Genomic DNA, 20,679 nt, shown 5'->3' with positions numbered 1-20,679 from the left:
ATCTAAATAACAACTGTATACTACCCCATTTGGACTCTGGTGATAGATGGCAAGTCCTACCACTTTCCCTTAATTCTATAGAGTTTTTTCTTGTAAAAATAGTAAATAATGTTTATTAGGCGAGTGTAATATTTGAAAAAGACGTCTAGTTAAGGACTTTAATGCACCCACCTAACACACGGCTAATTTTTTTTTTAAATGAAAGAATAATGATTAAACTTTGATTTTTGCCCGGTCGTCACAAAATCGTACGGTGCAGTTTTTGTAAAATTGACGTTTATTTCAGAAATTAGTTGAAAATTATAAAATTACGACATGTTTTTCAAGCAAAGGAAATTAGTCGTATCTCTTCTTTTAGACAGAATAATTAAGTGAATTAGATTCTTAAAATAATGAAAAACAATATTTACAACTGTAAGTCCGCATGCTTTTGCATTCCTTCTAAATATTTGACATTTTGTACGAAAATTTTCATAATCCCGACCTTTTCGGATCTACAATTAAATTGTTATTAAATGTTTTTGAACTCTATCCGTTTTAGATCACACCAAATTACTCATCAGTTATCGTTTTTTTCATTCAAGATCAAGACTTTATCTCAACATTTCTTAAAATTACAAATTTCTGTAATTTTATGATGTTAGGTAAAATCACTATAATTTCCGGAATCCCTTATCTATTTCGTTATCGATTTTTACTGAATATATTAGTCGATTTCCGTGTACTTAATAGTGCTTTTAGAGTACGATAAATCATATTTAAACGGTTCTATTTCTAACTTAAACTTCAGTGTAGCTTAAATAGATATAAATTCGTCCGAAATAAAGATCAAATCAAAGTAAAACATAGTTTTTGAGTTCTGTAGAATTCACCCCTTTCTAAATAAGGAATCGTATCGGAAAATTGTAGAAAATCTTCCGAGTCGTGTCAAATTTTCATAGTCCAGTTCACAATGAAACCCTTCCTTTGCTAAAAAGCAAAAAACACTATATAGATACATTTATTGACACAGATGCATAGTCTGTCATATATTTACTACATAGAAACTATGTAGTTAAACACTTAAATGAAGATACAGTTGTATTGCCGCAGTGGGAAAACGAAAAGATGAAGTTTACAGAAGACTGGTCGATGAATATGAAAAACATGAAAACATCCCAATTGAAAATACAAAATATCATAAGAGTTGCTATAAATATTTCAAAAGTAAGCACAACCTATCATCTTCTGTTTTGTCTGTACAAAGACTTTGTACTACATGTACCAATTCTACCGACCAATAGATCTTCTCATATATCAACTCATTCTGATTTGTCTGTTTGTATATTTTGCAAATGTATAAAGCCTATAAGCAAGTTACACAACTTCATAAGGTATCCTCTGAGGAGCAAACTCAAGCTGTATTGAGTGTTACTACATATATCTCCTACAATGATCTGATTTGCAAAATAACTCATGATAATTTTACTATTAATTCTTTATACCATCGAGCTTGCATCGCTAAATATTTGCTACAAAATTTGAAATCAGAAATTAAAGAGCTATTTAGTTCTGAACATAAAACAGCTTTTACTAACATTTCGACGATTAAAGATGACGTGCCTATACACAAGAAAGTATTCTGGTTAACAACTTTAATTACTTGATCCGTTAACCGGGCTTAATTTCTGCCCGAGGATCGCCGCCGAGAAAACTACACAACATATTATCAGCTTCAACAAAAACTAAAAAAACATGGTCAACTTATAGTTACATGTATCTATAGCTTCAACAAGGCGAAGGTGCATCCAATATTGTATACAGTAGCTCTATAATTTTGTCTTATGCCGTAATGACGGAAAATTACCCGTTTAAAATGACTGAGATATTCGGTCTGTAAAATTTAAAGATGTGAGCAGTGACTGCGAAACTGGTTGCAAGCACTTAGTGCAGCTACTTTACGGAAGCAGATATAGGGTAAAGTTGTAATCCAATCAGATGAATATCCATTATCTAAAAACATTTCACTAGTTTTTTCAATTGAAATTATGCCACCTGCTTTAAAAACAGTTCTGTGTTGTCTTTTGGATGATGGCACATCTGCGGCAGTTAATAAAGCGTACGATATTCCTATTGACAAAGTTCTTAGATGTATGGCTTTAGTAGTATGTATATTATCTATAAATATTTTTTTTAACTCTTTTTCATTTAGGTTTATCACTACAAATGCACCGTATTTATGGACACACCTTTGTTAACTATTAACAAGTTTGACTGATCAGGAGATTCGAAACAATGAAAATGGGGCATACATTCTACATGGCATTATTTTTTTTCTGGGGGTTAACATTTTATCCAAGACAATGTCGACCTAACTACAGAAACAATAAAAGATCTCCGTATGACTTTGGTTGGCTAAAAGGCAACATCGGTCCGGTATGATGTCATCCAACTTTCTACAAGATTTGATCTGTTCATGCACTGGTATAGGTATAGGGGGAGGGTTGAGATGTCCAAAAACATGTTTAACCCCGCCGCAATTTTGCGCCTGTCCCTAGTCAGGAGCATCGTGCCTTTCTTAGTTTTGTATGATTTTTTATTTTAACTTCTTGAGTATATTTCGAAGCTTCGTATGACGTCCATTATCATTTCAAGTAGTACATTTTTGTTTAGGGGCCAGCTGAAGAACGCCTCCGGGTTTTGGAGTTTCTTGCTGCATTGACGATCCATTGGTGGTTTTTGGCCGTTGCCTGCTTTTTAGCGGGTCGGTGTCACTTTGACAAATCCCTCATGTCCATTCCAAATTTTTAATTCAATCTGTATATAGTAGATCTTGTGTCCGTTGTGAGCAAAACCTCTGCTGTACTGATATATGCCCATGCCAAGGAAGTTGTCTTTGTATGGATATGTTGACCGATAAGAATGATGAGATTACAAGTTAAAATGAAGCTATAATATTCCGATATCGCAATATTCCGACACCTAAACGGTCCAACATCCCATTGGTCCGATGTTTCAATCACGGGATTTTAACATTAAAAAGCCAAATATAAGGTTCAATATTAGGATAGTCTTGTCATCGGTTTGAAGCGGTGAAACAAGATTAAAAAAAAAGTAATACTTAGTGCCAAAGTAGCCGAACGTCATCACTAGCGTAATTTAAAAAGAGTACAAACTACTTTGTCAAGTGTTGTTTGATTAATTATATATCTCAAGATACACGGCGGCCGACTGAAGTAAAATCAAACACATTTTGACGTACAATGAGTGATCATATTTTCCTTGTGATGTTTTATATTAAAATTGTCAATTTGTTGATATAAATATACCAGTAGCACTTTACTCATTTTAGTTATGTTTGTTAGTACTCTTATATCTGATTAAGTGATGTATGAGTTGTTAATGTCTGTGTCATTTTGGTCTTTTGTGGATAGTTGTCTCATTGGCAATCATACCACATCTTCTTTTTTTATATATCAACATATTGCACTACAATAATAAAAGAAAATCTGCCCTATGGTTGTCTGATCTTGAAGCGGTAGGTAGGCTTTCAATCTAACAGGAGACCATACGCTTCCTCAATTTTAATAAACAGCTCATCGTGGAACTTTTCTAAACATTTAAAAATACGTCATATGGTATATTTTCCACTTGCTTCAAATATTTTGTTTCAGATTATTTATATCAAATTTGCAGATAAATATGTTTGTAAATACGTGCAATCAAATGATATGGAGGTATTATATGATTTAGATAATGCAAGGGCGACTACAGATACATTTGTGTGACTTAAAGGTTGATTTTCAAAGACTCCGAGAGAAAACGTTATGTAACATGCGTTACCGTTAAAATCAACTAAAATTAATTAATATTATGATAGAAATATATTTTCCCAACAGTAATACAGCATTCCTATAAAATTGTTTCGTTTTTGCTTTTGTTTTGACTCGATTTTACAACTAGAAGTATCCGTGAATTGAAATTGCACCCATGACCTTTGACCTCGATTTAAAAAAAAATGCACCATAATTTCTTTTGACGACCGGGATATTTAGAAAGTACACATTCTTAGCTTTCTAGTGATATATAATTTAGCCGTGTGTTAGGTAGGTGCATTAAAAATGTAAATTTGGCTCTCATATCACTCGCCTATATTCCTCTCACTGAAAGGTCAACAATGCTAGTAGATGAATATTTTAGTCTAGATGTTATATATTGAGAAAACCATAATGAGGTGGCAGATTTGTGATAATTCTGGGTTAAACTAATTTTATAATTACCAAACCCTCTCCCTTTCAAAGCCAATTAGAGGAATAACAAATATGTCGACCAAAATTTATTGTACTTGTGTGTTTTTATTTCATCTTTCTTTCAGGCAGTAGATGAGTTTTTCAGTAAACTTGAAGGTCAAAAGATGGATATGAAGACTGTTCAACAGGTAACCAGTATAATTTTAATTGTTTTTGTTCATCAGGTAACCAGCATAATTTTAATTGTTTTTGTTCAACAGGTAACCAGCATAATTATGGCACCCTCAACGGAGTTGGGGTGACGTATTGTTATTGTACGTTTCTTTTTTTCCTTATTATGTCACCCGATCGACAATGTCGGGTGACATATTGCTTTTCCTCTGTTTCTTTGTTATGTCACCCGATCGACAATGTCGGGTGACATATTGCTTTTCTTATGTTTCTTTGTTATTATGTCACCCGATCGACAAAGTCGGGTGACATATTGCTTTTCCTCTGTTTCTTTTTCCCTATTATTATTATTATGGCACCCTCAACGGAGTTGGGGTGACATATTGTTATTCTACGTTTCTTTTTTTTATTATTTTTCTTCCACTATTTTTGTCCGGAGCAGTTCTCAGAATAGAATGGACCAAAGTTGATGGAACTATGGTATAATGTTGACCACCATGCGAAGTTGTCCCTCTGACTTTGGAATGGTCAAGATGGCCAACGTTACCATGGAAACAGCAAAAATGCGAAAAACATCAAAATGTTCCAAAGTGGAAAAAACTTCACAGGAATGGTAACTGGCATGTGCTGATTTACAGTTTGACTTCGGAATTTTCAAAATGGCCGCCGTTACCATGGAAACTGCAAAAATGTCAAAAATTTCTAAAAGCTCCAAAATTTATGAAACTTTTAAAAATGTTAATTTGCAAGTTTAGATGCACTCTTTGACTGAGGAATTTTCAAAATGGCTGCCGTTACCCTGGCAATGGGGAAAGGGTGCCATCCGTTATTGCTAGCAATTACAAATCTAGTTATTATTATTATGGCACCCTCAACGGATGTTGGGGTGACATATTGTTATTCTACGTTTCTTTTTTTTCTTATTATGTCACCCGATCGACAATGTCGGGTGACATATTGCTTTTCTTATGTTTCTTTGTTATTATGTCACCCGATCGACAATGTCGGGTGACATATTGCTATTCCTCTGTTTCTTTTTCACTATTATTATTATTATTATTATGTCACCCGATCGACAATGTCGGGTGACATATTGCTTTTCCTCTGTTTCTTTTTCTGTATTATTATTATTATTCTTCCACCTATTTTGTCCGGCAGTTTTCTCGGAGCCAATGGAACCAATCTTAATGATAGTTAACTATAATGAGGAACACAAAATTCCGGGTTGCAGTAGGTCTTAAGACCATAAAAATGGCTACTGTTACCATGGAAACGGAACAATTGTGAAAAATTCCAGTTTTTGGTTTTAATGAATTATTTGGAGTTGCTTTAACTTAGAATCATTATATTTTGATACAATGTAGGTGCCGGGCATATACTGGTTTTGGATGATTTTGGCAATCATTGGAACTATCATATTGCCATGGAAACTACACCAAAAATTTCCAAAATATCAAAATGCTCCAAATTTAATAAAACTCCACAGTAACGATGAGCAACATTGCTAGATGTGCAATTTGGCGTTGGAATTTCCAAAATGTCTGCTGTTACCATGGAAACAAGTCAAAAATGGTGAAAATGCTTCAAAAACCTTAAAGTGGCATTTACTTTCTTAAAATGGTAGGTCAAATCCATTGAAACTTTGATGGTATGTTCCCTCCCATGTACCAATGTGGTATCTGCCATTAGACATTTGGAATGGTATCTGTTACCATAGAAACCAGCCAAAATGTCAAAAATTTCAAAAATTTCAAAATGCTCCAAAATTGATGAAACTTACTATATTTGTTGACTGTCAAGTCTACATGAGACTTTTGAAGTTGGAATTTCCAAAATGGCCACCGTTGCCATGGAAACTGCAGAAATTTCAAATATTTTCAAAATGCTCCAAACATAATGAAACTTAATATTATTGTTAACTGGCATGTACAGATGAGACTTTTGACTTGGGAATTTTCAAAATGGCTGCCGTTGTCATGGAAACAGAAGAAATGTGAAACTTTTGACAATGCTCAAAATGTACTGAAAATTTACAGAAAGATATATCGCAATGCCTTGATCTGCATTTACTGTTAAATTGTTTTCAAATGGCTGCCGCTTAGAGGCAATGGGGGGAAGGGTGACATCCGCTATTGCTTGCAATGGCAATTCTAGTTATTATTATTCTTCCACCTAATTTTGTCCGGCAGTTTTCTCAGAGCCAAAGGAACCAATCTAAATGATGGTACACTATAACAAGGAACCCTGACTTTCCAGTTGCAGTGCAACTTTGGAACTAAAAAATGGCTGCCATCACCATGGAAACCGAAAAATAATGGAAAATTCCAGTTTTTGGTTTTGATGAATTATTTGGAAATGCTTTAACTTAGAATCATTATATTTTGATACAATGTAGGTGCCGGGCATATACTGGTTTTGGATGATTTTGGCAATCATTGGAACTGCTATGTTGCCATGGATACTACACCAAAAATTTCAAAAATATGGAAATGCTCCAAATTTTATAAAACTTCACAGTAATGATGAGCAACATTGGTAGAGGTGGAATTTGGTGTTGCAATTTCGAAAATGTCTGCCGTTACCATGGAAACAATGCAAAACAGGTCAAAATGGTCCAAAAACCTTTAAGTGGCATTTATTTTCTTAAAATGGTAGGTCAAATTGATTGAAACTTTGATGGTATGGTCCCTCCCATGTACCAATGTGGTATATGCCATTTAATTTTGGGAACGGTCTCTGTTACCATAGGAACCATCCCAAATGTCAAAAATTTCAAAAATTTCAAAATGCTCCAAACTTAATGAAACTTAATATTATTGTTAACTGGCATGTATAGATGAGACTTTTGACTTTGGAATTTTCAAAATGGCTGCCGTTGCCATGGAAACAGCAAAAATGTGAAATTTTCTAAAATGCTCTCGATGTACTGAAAATTTACAGAAAGATGTACTGCAATGCATATATATATATGTGCATTCACTGTTAAACAATTTTGAAATGGCTGCCGCTTAGTGGCCATTGGGGGAAGGGTGACATCCGCTATTGCTTGCAATGGCAATTCTAGTTATTATTATTCTTCCACCTTTTTTTGTCCGACAGGTTTTTTGGAGTAAAATGGAACCAATCTTAATGATAATTCACTATAAGGAGGAACACAAAATTTCGGGTTGCAGTAGGGTCTAAGACCATAAAAAATGGCTGCCGTTTCCATGGAAACGGAACAATTGTGAAAAATTCCAGTTTTTGGTTTTGTGAATAATTTAGAGATGCTTAAACTCAGAATCATCATATTTTATCACAATGTAGGTGCCAGCCATATATTGGTTTTGGATGATATTGGCAATCATTGGAACCACTATGTTGCCATGGAAACTACCCCAAAAATTTCAAAAATTTCAAAATGCTCCAAATTTTTTGAAACTTCATAGTAACAATGAGCAACTTTGGTAGATGCGTAATTTGGCATTGGAATTTCAAAAATGTCTGCCGTTACCATGGAAACAGTGCATAAGTGTCAAAATGCTCTAAAAACCTCAGGGTTTGGTAAATAATTTTGGTATGCTAGAACTTGAAATCATCAAATTTTTACACCATATAGTTGTCCACTATATACAGCTTTTGAATGATTTTGACAATCATTGGAACTCTTCTGTTACCATGGATACAGGATCAAAGATTTCAAAAATTTCAAAATGCTCTAAAATTGATGAAACTTAATATTATTGTTGACTGCCAAGTCTGGATGAGACTTTTGACTTTGGAATTTCCAAAATGGCCACCGTTGCCATGGAAACTGCAAAAAAGTCAAAAATTCTCAAAATGCTTTGAACTTAATAAAACTTGATATTATTGTTAACTGACAAGTAATGATGAGGCTTTTGACTTTGAAATTTTCAAAATGGCTGCCGTTGCCATGGAAACGGCAGAAATGTGAAATTTTTAAAATGCTGTGAATGTACTGAAAATTTACAGAAAGATGTATTGCCATGCATATTATATGTGCATTCACTGTTAAACGATTCTCAAATGGCTGCAACTTAGTGGCAATGAGGGGAAGGGTGACATCCGCTATTGCTTGCAATGGCAATTCTAGTTTTTCTTATTTTTCTTATTCTTCTTCCACACATTTTGTCCGTCGTGTTTCTCGGAATCCTATGGACCAATGTTGATGGAACTTTACTATAATGAGGACCCCCATGTAAAGTTGTGCACCTTGGTATGGAATGGTAAAAGATGGCCGCCGTTTCCATGGAAACAGCAAAAATGCGAAAAAAATCAAAGTGTTCCAAACTGGAAGAAACTCCACAGGAATGGTAACTGACATGTGCTGATTTCCAATTTAACTTTGGAATTTTCAAAATGGCTGCCGTTACCATGGCAACAGCTAAAATATCAAAAATTCTAACTCTTTCGTTATAACACTCAGCTGGATGAAACTTTATAAAAATGTTACCCGGTACGCTTAGATATCAAAACAATATTTTGATAATCCAAAATGGCCGCCGTTGTCATGGAAACTGGGGCCAAGTTTTGCATTGACCCTATGGAAAAATGCATAAAAACTGCATTTTCTCAGAGAGTATTGGAACAAAGTAAATAAAACTGCATTGATATATAACATGACATGTGGCAATAAGATGTCTGCTTTTAGAATTTTGGAATTATCTACTGTAACCATGGTTGCAGGACAAATGTTAAAAATTTCCAAAAAAAATCAAAATGCTGCAAACTGCATGAAACTTTACAGGAATAGTGACTGACATGTGCGGAGTTGCATTTTGAAGTTGGAATTTCCAAAATGGCCGCCGTAACCATGGAAACAGCAAAATTGTCCAAAATTTCAAAATGCTCCAAACTTAATGAAATTTTACAAAAATGATGACTTGCATGTGTAGATGCACTCTTTGACTTTGAAATTTTCAAAATGGCTGCCGCTCGTCTAGCACTGGGGGGACGAGGGTGCCATCCGTTATTGCTAGCAATTACAAATCTAGTTATTTTTATTTTTCTTCCACACATTTTGTCCGCGCGAGTTCTCGGAATTGAACGGACCAATGTTTATGGAACTCAATTATAATGAGGAACCCCATTTGAAGTTGTGCACCTTGCTATGGAATGGTAAAAGATGGCCGCCGTTTCCATGGAAACATCACAAATGCGAAAAAAATCAAAGTGTTCCAAACTGGAAGAAACTCCACAGGAATGTTAACTGGCATCTCCTGATTTCCAGTTGGACTTTGGAATTTTCAAAATGGCTGCCGTTACCATGGAAACAGCTAAAATATCAAAAATTCTAACTCTTTCGTTATAAGATCCAGCTGGATGAAACTTTATGAAAATGTTCTCCAGTATGCCAAGATGTCAAGACAATATTTGGATAGTTCAAAATGGCCGCCGTTGTCATGGAAACTAGGGCCCAGTTTTGCATTGACCCTATGGAAAAATGCATAAAATCAGCATTTTCTCAGAGATTAGTGCACCAAAGTAAATGAAACTGTATTGATATATAACATGACATGTGGCAATGAGACGTACGCTTTTAGAATTTTGGAATTATCTACTGTAACCATGGTTGCAGCACAAATGTTCAAAATTTCCAAAAAAAATTAAGTGCTGCAAACTGGATGAAACTTTACAGGAATAGTGACTGACATGTGCGGAGTTCCATTTTGAAGTTGGAATTTCCAAAATGGCCGCCGTAACCATGGAAACAGCAAAAATATCAAAATTTTCAAAATGCTTCAAACTTAATGAAATTTTGCAAAAATGATGACTTGCATGTATAGATGCACTCTTTGACTTTGAAATTTTCAAAATGGCTGCCGCTCGCCTGGCAATAGGGGGACGAGGGTGCCATCCGTTATTGCTAGCAATTACAAATCTAGTTATGTCACCCGATCGACAATGTCGGGTGACATATTGCTTTTCTTATGTTTCTTTGTTATTATGTCACCCGATCGACAATGTCGGGTGACATATTGCTTTTCCTCTGTTTCTTTACTATTATTATTCTTATTCTTCCAATGATTTTGTCCGGCAGTTTTCTTGGAGACAATGGAACCAATCTTAATGATAGTTGACTATAATGAGGAACACAAAATTCCGGGTTGCAGTAGGTCATAAGACCATTAAAAATGGCTGCCGTCACCATGGAAACGGAACAAATGTGAAAAATTCAATTTTTGGGTTTTGGTGAAAAATTTGGAGATGCTTAAACTCAGAATCATTATATTTTGATACAATGTAGGTGCCGGCCATATACTGGTTTTGGATGATTTTGGCACTCATTGGAACTACTATGTTGTCATGGAAACTACACCAAAAATTTCCAAAATATCAAAATGCTCCAAATTTTTTGAAACTTTAGCATAACGATGAGCAACTTTAGTAGATGTGGAATTTGGCGTTAGAATTTCGAAAATGTCTTGTGTTACCATGGAAACAAGGCAAAAAGGTCAAAACGCTTTAAAAACCTTAAAAAGTGGCATTTACTTCCTTAAAATGGTAGGTCAAATCCATTGAAACTCTGATGGTATGTTCCCTCCCATGTACCAATGGAGTATCTGCCATTAAAAATTTGGAATGGTCTGTGTTACCATAGAAACCAGCCAAAATGTCAAAAATTTCAAAAATTTCAAACTGCTCAAAAAGTAATGAAACTAAATATGATTGTTGACTGTCAAGTCTGCATGAAATTTTTGGAGTTGGAATTTCCAAAATGGCCACCGTTACCATGGAAACTGCAGAAATGTCAAATATTTTCAAGATGCTCCAAACTTAATGAAACTTAATATTATTGTCAACTGGCATGTATAGATGAGACTTTTGACTTTGGAATTTTCAAAATGGCTGCCGTTGCCATGGAAACAGCAGAAATGTGAAACTTTTGACAATGCTCTTATTGTACTGAAAATTAACAAAAAGATATATCGCAATTCATAGATCTGCATTCACTGTTAAGTTGTTTTGAAATGGCTGCCGCTTAGTGGCAATGAGGGGAAGGGTGACATCCGCTATTGCTTGCAATGGCAATTCTAGTTATTATTATTCTTCCACCTTTTTTTGTCCGACAGCTTTTTTGGAGTAAAATGGAATTAATCTTAATGATAATTCACTATAAGGAGGAACACAAAATTTCGGGTTGCAGTAGGGTCTAAGACCATAAAAAATGGCTGCCGTTTCCATGGAAACGGAACAATTGTGAAAAATTCCAGTTTTTGGTTTTGTGAATAATTTAGAGATGCTTAAACTCAGAATCATCATATTTTATCACAATGTAGGTGCCAGCCATATATTGGTTTTGGATGATATTGGCAATCATTGGAACCACTATGTTGCCATGGAAACTACCCCAAAAATTTCAAAAATTTCAAAATGCTCCAAATTTTTTCAAACTTCATAGCAACGATGATACACTTTGGTAGATGCGTAATTTGGCGTTGGAATTTCCAAAATGTCTGCCGTTTCCATGGAAACAGTGCATAAGTGTCAAAATGCTCTAAAAACCTCAGGGTTTGGTAAATAATTTTGGTATGCTAGAACTTGAAATCATCAAATTTTTACACAATATAGTTCTCCACTATATACAGCTTTTGAATGATTTTGACAATCATTGGAACTCTTCTGTTACCATGGATACAGGACCAAATATTTCAAAAATTTCAAAATGCTCCTAAATTGATCAAACTAAATATGATTGTTGACTGGCAAGTCTGGATGATACTTTTGACTTTGGAATTTCCAAAATGGCCACCGTTGCCATGGAAACTGCAAAAAAGTCAAAAATTCTCTAAATGCTTTGAACTTAATGAAACTTGATATTTTTGTTAACTGGCAAGTAAAGATGAGACTTTTGACTTCAAAATTTTCAAAATGGCTGCCATGCATATATGTGCATTCACTGTTAAACAATTTTGAAATGGCTGCCGCTTAGTGGCAATTGGGGGAAGGGTGACATCCGCTATTGCTTGCAATGGCAATTCTAGTTATGTCACCCTGACGGAGGTCGGGTGACATATTGTTATTGTACGATTCTTTTTATGGCACCCTCAACGGAGTTGGGGTGACATATTGTTATTGTTCGTTTCTTTTTTTTCTTTTTATTATGTCACCCGATCGACAATGTCGGGTGACATATTGCTTTTCTTATGTTTCTTTGTTATTATTATTATTCTTCCACCTTTTTTTGTCCGACAGGTTTTTTGGAGTAAAATGGAACCAATCTTAATGATAATTCACTATAAGGAGGAACACAAAATTTCGGGTTGCAGTAGGGTCTAAGACCATAAAAAATGGCTGCCGTTTCCATGGAAACGGAACAATTGTGAAAAATTCCAGTTTTTGGTTTTGTGAATAATTTAGAGATGCTTAAACTCAGAATCATCATATTTTATCACAATGTAGGTGCCAGCCATATATTGGTTTTGGATGATATTGGCAATCATTGGAACCACTATGTTGCCATGGAAACTACCCCAAAAATTTCAAAAATTTCAAAATGCTCCAAATTTTTTGAAACTTCATAGTAACGATGAGCAACTTTGGTAGATGCTTAATTTGGCATTGGAATTTCCAAAATGTCTGCCGTTACCATGGAAACAGTGCATAAGTGTCAAAATGCTCTAAAAACCTCAGGGTTTGGTAAATAATTTTGGTATGCTAGAACTTGAAATCATCAAATTTTTACACCATATAGTTGTCCACTATATACAGCTTTTGAATGATTTTGACAATCATTGGAACTCTTCTGTTACCATGGATACAGGATCAAATATTTCAAAAATTTCAAAATGCTCCAAAATTGATGAAACTTAATATTATTGTTGACTGCCAAGTCTGGATGAGACTTTTGACTTTGGAATTTCCAAAATGGCCACCGTTGCCATGGAAACTGCAAAAAGTCAAAAATTCTCAAAATGTTTTGAACTTAATAAAACTTGATATTATTGTTAACTGACAAGTAATGATGAGGCTTTTGACTTTGAAATTTTCAAAATGGCTGCCGTTGCCATGGAAATGGCAGAAATGTGAAATTTTTAAAATGCTGTGAATGTACTGAAAATTTACAGAAAGATGTATTGCCATGCATATTATATGTGCATTCACTGTTAAACGATTTTCAAATGGCTGCAACTTAGTGGCAATGGGGGGAAGGGTGACATCCGCTATTGCTTGCAATGGCAATTCTAGTTATTTTTATTTTTCTTCCACACATTTTGTCCGCGCGAGTTCTCGGAATTGAACGGACCAATGTTTATGGAACTCAATTATAATGAGGAACCCCATTTGAAGTTGTGCACCTTGCTATGGAATGGTAAAAGATGGCCGCCGTTTCCATGGAAACATCACAAATGCGAAAAAAATCAAAGTGTTCCAAACTGGAAGAAACTCCACAGGAATGTTAACTGGCATCTCCTGATTTCCAGTTGGACTTTGGAATTTTCAAAATGGCTGCCGTTACCATGGAAACAGCTAAAATATCAAAAATTCTAACTCTTTCGTTATAAGATCCAGCTGGATGAAACTTTATGAAAATGTTCTCCAGTATGCCAAGATGTCAAGACAATATTTGGATAGTTCAAAATGGCCGCCGTTGTCATGGAAACTAGGGCCCAGTTTTGCATTGACCCTATGGAAAAATGCATAAAATCAGCATTTTCTCAGAGATTAGTGCACCAAAGTAAATGAAACTGTATTGATATATAACATGACATGTGGCAATGAGACGTACGCTTTTAGAATTTTGGAATTATCTACTGTAACCATGGTTGCAGCACAAATGTTCAAAATTTCCAAAAAAAATTAAGTGCTGCAAACTGGATGAAACTTTACAGGAATAGTGACTGACATGTGCGGAGTTCCATTTTGAAGTTGGAATTTCCAAAATGGCCGCCGTAACCATGGAAACAGCAAAAATATCAAAATTTTCAAAATGCTTCAAACTTAATGAAATTTTGCAAAAATGATGACTTGCATGTATAGATGCACTCTTTGACTTTGAAATTTTCAAAATGGCTGCCGCTCGCCTGGCAATAGGGGGACGAGGGTGCCATCCGTTATTGCTAGCAATTACAAATCTAGTTATGTCACCCGATCGACAATGTCGGGTGACATATTGCTTTTCCTCCGTTTCTTTGTTATTATTATTCTTATTCTTCCAATGATTTTTGTCCGGCAGATTTTTTGAAGGCAATGGAACCAATCTTAGTGATAGTCAACTATAATGAGGAACACAAAATTTCGGGTTGCAGTAGGTCATAGGACCATTAAAAATGGCTGCCGTTACCATGGAAACGGAAAAATTGTGAAAAATTCCACTTTTTGGTTTTAGGGAATTATTTGGAGATGCTTTAACTTAGAATCATTATATTTTGATACAATGTAGGTGCCCACTATATACTTGTTTTGGATGATTTTTGGCATTCATTGGAACTACTATGTTGCCATGGATACTACACCAAAAATTTCCAAAATATCAAAATGCTCCAAATTTAATGAAACTTCACAGTAACGATGAGCAACATTGGTAGATGTGTAAGTTGGCGTTGGAATTTCGAAAATGTCTTGTGTTACCATGGAAACAAGGCAAAACAGGTCAAAATGGTCCAAAAAACACCTAAAAGTGGCATTTACTTTCTTAATATGGTAGGTCAAATTCATTGAAACTCTGATGGTATGTTCCCTCCCATGTACCAATGTAGTATCTGCCATTAGAAATTTGGAATGGTCTGTGTTACCATAGAAACCAGCCAAAATGTCAAAAATTTCAAAAACTTCAAAATGCTCCAAAATTTATGAAACTTAATATATTTGTTGACTGTCAAGTCTGCATGAGACTTTTGAAGTTGGAATGTCCAAAATGGCCACCGTTGCCATGGAAACTGCAGAAATGTCAAATATTTTCAAAATGCTCCAAACTTAATGAAACTTAATATTATTGTTTACTGGCAGGTATAGATGAGACTTTTGACTTTGGAATTTTCAAAATGGCTGCCGTTGCCATGGAAACAGCAGAAATGTGAAACTTTTGACAATGCTGTTATTGTATTGAAAATTTACAGAAAGATATATCGCAATTCATAGATCTGCATTCACTGTTAAGTTGTTTTAAAATGGGTGCCGCTTAGTGGCAATGAGGGGAAGGGTGACATCCGCTATTGCTTGCAATGGCAAATCTAGTTTTTATTATTTTTCTTCCACACATTTTTGTCCAGTCTGGAACTCTCATATGAATGGCCACAAGAAGATGGAACTATACCATATTGTTAACCACCAAATGAAGATTTGCTTTTTGGGGGTGGCACTTTCAAGATGGCTGCCGTTACCATGGAAACGGAACAAATGTGAAAAAATCCAGTTTTTTGTTTTGGTGAACTTTTTGGATACTATTTAACTCAGAAGCATTATATTTTAATACAATGTAGGTGCCCACTATATACAGGTGTTGGATGATTTTGGCACTCATTGGAACTACTCTGTTGCCATGGAAATTACAAAAAAAATTCAAAAATCTCAAAATGTTCCAAACTTAATGAAACTTCATGGTAACGATGAGGAACATTGGAAGATGTGGAATTTGGCGTTGGAATTTCCAAAATCGCTGTTGTTACCATGGAAACAATGCAAAAAGGTCAAAACTTTGAATTTTCACAGAACATTCTAGAACATCAATGTTTAATTTATTCTAGAGACATTAAATGGTATATGATTGTGGAGGGAAAAAATTGCAGCGGGGGTTTGACTTTTGAATATTCAAAATGGCCGCCGTTACCATGGAAACAGCAAAAATACAAAAAACTTCAAAATGCTTCAAATTTATTGAAACTTATAACAAATGTTGCTCAGCTAATGTAGACTTGACTTTGTGACTTTGGAATTTCCAAAATGGCTGCCGTTACCATGGCTACCGCTCACCTGGCAATAGGGGAAGGGTGCCTTCCGCTATTGCTTGCAATCGCAAATCTAGTTATTATTATTTTTCTTCCACACATTTTTGTCCAGTCTGGAACTCTAATGTGAATGGACCCAAGAAGATGGTACTATACCATAATGTTAACCACCAGATGAAGATTTGCTTTTTGGGGTTGGCACTTTCAAGATGGCTGCCGTTACCATGGAAACGGAACAAATGTGAAAAAATCCAGTTTTTTGTTTTGGTGAACTATTTGGATACTATTTAACTCAGGATCATTATATTTTAATACAATGTAGGTGCCCACTATATACAGGTGTTGGATGATTTTTGGCATTCATTGGAACTACTATGTTGCCATGGAAACTACTCCAAAAAATTCAAAAATCTCAAAATGTTCCAAACTTAATGAAACTTCACAGTAACGATGAGCAACATTGGAAGATGTGGAATTTGGCGTTGGAATTTCCAAAATCGCTGTTGTTACCATGGAAACAATGCAAAAAGGTCAAAACTTTGAATTTTCACAGAACATTCTAGAACATCAATGTTTAATTTATTCTAGAGACATTAAATGGTATATGATTGTGGAGGGAAAAAATTGCAGCGGGGGTTTGACTTTGGAATATTCAAAATGGCCGCCGTTACCATGGAAACAGCAAAAATACGAAAAACTTCAAAATGCTTCAAATTTATTGAAATTTAAAACAAATGTTGCTCAGCTAATGTAGACTTGATTTTTGAGTTTGGAATTTCCAAAATGGCCGCCGTAACCATGGCTACCGCTCACCTGGCAATAGGGGAAGGGTGCCATCCGCTATTGCTTGCAATGGCAAATCTAGTTATTATGGCACCCTCAACGGATGTTGGGGTGACATATTGTTATTCTACGTTTCTTTTTTTTCTTATTATGTCACCCGATCGACAATGTCGGGTGACATATTGCTTTTCTTATGTTTCTTTGTTATTATGTCACCCGATCGACAATGTCGGGTGACATATTGCTATTCCTCTGTTTCTTTTTCACTATTATTATTATTATTATTATTATTATTCTTCCACCTAGTTTTGTCCGGCAGTTTTCTCAGAGCCAAAGGAACCAATCTGAATGATGGTGCACTATAACAAGGAACCCTGACTTTCCAGTTGCAGTGCAACTTTGGAACTAAAAAATGGCTGCCATCACCATGGAAACCGAAAAATAATGGAAAATTCTAGTTTTTGGTTTTGATGAATTATTTGGAAATGCTTTAACTTAGAATCATTATATTTTGATACAATGTAGGTGCCGGGCATATACTGGTTTTGGATGATTTTGGCAATCATTGGAACTGCTATGTTGACATGGATACTACACCAAAAATTTCAAAAATATGGAAATGCTCCAAATTTTATAAAACTTCACAGTAATGATGAGCAACATTGGTAGATGTGGAATTTGGTGTTGCAATATCGAAAATGTCTGCCGTTACCATGGAAACAATGCAAAACAGGTCAAAATGGCCCAAAAACCTTTAAGTGGCATTTACTTTCTTAAAATGGTAGGTCAAATTGATTGAAACTTTGATGGTATGGTCCCTCCCATGTACCAATGTGGTATATGCCATTCAATTTTGGGAACGGTCTCTGTTGCCATAGGAACCATCCCAAATGTCAAAAATTTCAAAAAATTCAGAATGCTCCAAAATTGATGAAACTTAATATGATTGTACACTGACAAGTCTGAATAAGACTTTTGAAGTTGGAATTTCCAAAATGGCCACCGTTGCCATGGAAACTGCGGAAATGTCAAATATTTTAAAAATACTTCAAACTTTATGAAACTTAATATTATTGTTAACTTGCATGTATAGATGAGACTTTTGACTTCGGAATTTCCAAAATGGCTGCCGTTGCCATGGAAACAGCAAAAATGTGAAATTTTCTAAAATGCTCTGAATGTACTGAAAATTTACAGAAAGATGTACTGCAATGCATATATGTGCATTCACTGTCAAACAATTTTGAAATGGCTGCCGCTTAGTGGCCATTGGGGGAAGGGTGACATCCGCTATTGCTTGCAATGGCAATTCTAGTTATTATTATTCTTCCACCTTTTTTTGTCCGACAGGTTTTTTGGAGTAAAATGGAACCAATCTTAATGATAATTCACTATAAGGAGGAACACAAAATTTCGGGTTGCAGTAGGGTCTAAGACCATAAAAAATGGCTGCCGTTTCCATGGAAACGGAACAATTGTGAAAAATTCCAGTTTTTGGTTTTGTGAATAATTTAGAGATGCTTAAACTCAGAATCATCATATTTTATCACAATGTAGGTGCCAGCCATATATTGGTTTTGGATGATATTGGCAATCATTGGAACCACTATGTTGCCATGGAAACTACCCCAAAAATTTCAAAAATTTCAAAATGCTCCAAATTTTTTGAAACTTCATAGTAACGATGAGCAACTTTGGTAGATGCTTAATTTGGCATTGGAATTTCCAAAATGTCTGCCGTTACCATGGAAACAGTGCATAAGTGTCAAAATGCTCTAAAAACCTCAGGGTTTGGTAAATAATTTTGGTATGCTAGAACTTGAAATCATCAAATTTTTACACCATATAGTTGTCCACTATATACAGCTTTTGAATGATTTTGACAATCATTGGAACTCTTCTGTTACCATGGATACAGGATCAAATATTTCAAAAATTTCAAAATGCTCCAAAATTGATGAAACTTAATATTATTGTTGACTGCCAAGTCTGGATGAGACTTTTGACTTTGGAATTTCCAAAATGGCCACCGTTGCCATGGAAACTGCAAAAAGTCAAAAATTCTCAAAATGTTTTGAACTTAATAAAACTTGATATTATTGTTAACTGACAAGTAATGATGAGGCTTTTGACTTTGAAATTTTCAAAATGGCTGCCGTTGCCATGGAAATGGCAGAAATGTGAAATTTTTAAAATGCTGTGAATGTACTGAAAATTTACAGAAAGATGTATTGCCATGCATATTATATGTGCATTCACTGTTAAACGATTTTCAAATGGCTGCAACTTAGTGGCAATGGGGGGAAGGGTGACATCCGCTATTGCTTGCAATGGCAATTCTAGTTATGGCACCCTCAACGGAGTTGGGGTGACGTATTGTTATTCATCGATTCTTTTTTTCCTTATTCTTCTTCCACACATTTTGTCCACGCAGTTTCTTGGAATTAAGCTGACCAATGTTGATGGTACTATACCACAATGTGGACCAGCATGTGAAGTTGTGCACCTGACTTTGGAATGGTCAAAATGGCTGCCGTTTCCATGGAAACAGCAAAAATCCGAAAATATTCAAAGTGTTCCAAACTGGACGAAACTTCACTAAATTAGTAACAGGCATGGCCTGAGCTGCATTTCGATCTTGGAATTTTCAAAATGGCTGCCGTTACCATGGAAACAGCTAAAATATCAAATATTCTAACTCTTTCGTTATAAGATCCAACTGGATGAAACTTTATGAAAATGTTCTCCAGTATGCCAAGATGTCAAGACAATATTTGGATAGTTCAAAATGGCCGCCGTTGTCATGGAAACTAGGGCCAAGTTTTGCATTGACCCTATGGAAAAATGCATAAAATCAGCATTTTCTCAGAGAATAGTGCAGCAAAGTAAATGAAACTGTATTGATATATAACATGACATATTGCAATGAGATGTCTGCTTTTAGAATTTTGGAATTATCTACTGTAACCATGGTTGCAGCACAAATGTTCAAAATTTCCAAAAAAAATAAAGTGCTGCAAACTGGATCAAACTTTACAGAAATAGTGGCTGACATGTGCAGAGTTGCATTTTGAAGTTGGAATTTCCAAAATGGCCGCCGTAACCATGGAAACAGCAAAATTGTCCAAAATTTTTAAATGCTCCAAACTTATGAAATTTTACAAAAATGATGACTTGCATTTGTAGATGCACTCTTTGACTTTGGAATTTTAAAAATGGCTTCCGCTCGCCTGGCAATGGGGGGACGAGGGTGCCATCCGTTATTGCTAGCAATTACAAATCTAGTTATTTTTATTTTTCTTCCACACATTTTGTCCGCGCGAGTTCTCGGAATTGAACGGACCAATGTTTATGGAACTCAATTATAATGAGGAACCCCATTTGAAGTTGTGCACCTTGCTATGGAATGGTAAAAGATGGCCGCCGTTTCCATGGAAACATCACAAATGCGAAAAAAATCAAAGTGTTCCAAACTGGAAGAAACTCCACAGGAATGTTAACTGGCATCTCCTGATTTCCAGTTGGACTTTGGAATTTTCAAAATGGCTGCCGTTACCATGGAAACAGCTAAAATATCAAAAATTCTAACTCTTTCGTTATAAGATCCA

At 35.2% G+C, this 20,679-nt stretch overlaps 1 protein-coding gene across 2 annotated transcripts in view; it reads left to right on the top strand.

Moving 5' to 3' along the window:
• LOC139514505 (ribosome quality control complex subunit NEMF-like) overlaps positions 1-20,679 on the top strand; it is a 63,386-nt gene that overhangs the window by 7,446 nt on the left and 35,261 nt on the right. For both annotated transcript variants that reach the window (XM_071303852.1, XM_071303853.1), the window contains exon 12: positions 4,355-4,417. In XM_071303852.1, the coding sequence (XP_071159953.1) occupies positions 4,355-4,417 (63 nt within the window). The remainder of the gene's footprint in view (positions 1-4,354; positions 4,418-20,679) is intronic.

Source organism: Mytilus edulis, chromosome 3 (assembly GCF_963676685.1).
Source record: "Mytilus edulis chromosome 3, xbMytEdul2.2, whole genome shotgun sequence".
NCBI classification, from domain to species: domain Eukaryota; kingdom Metazoa; phylum Mollusca; class Bivalvia; order Mytilida; family Mytilidae; genus Mytilus; species Mytilus edulis.
The sequence above is the reverse complement of the archived record's forward strand: the minus strand, read 5'-3'. Positions and strand labels throughout refer to the sequence as shown.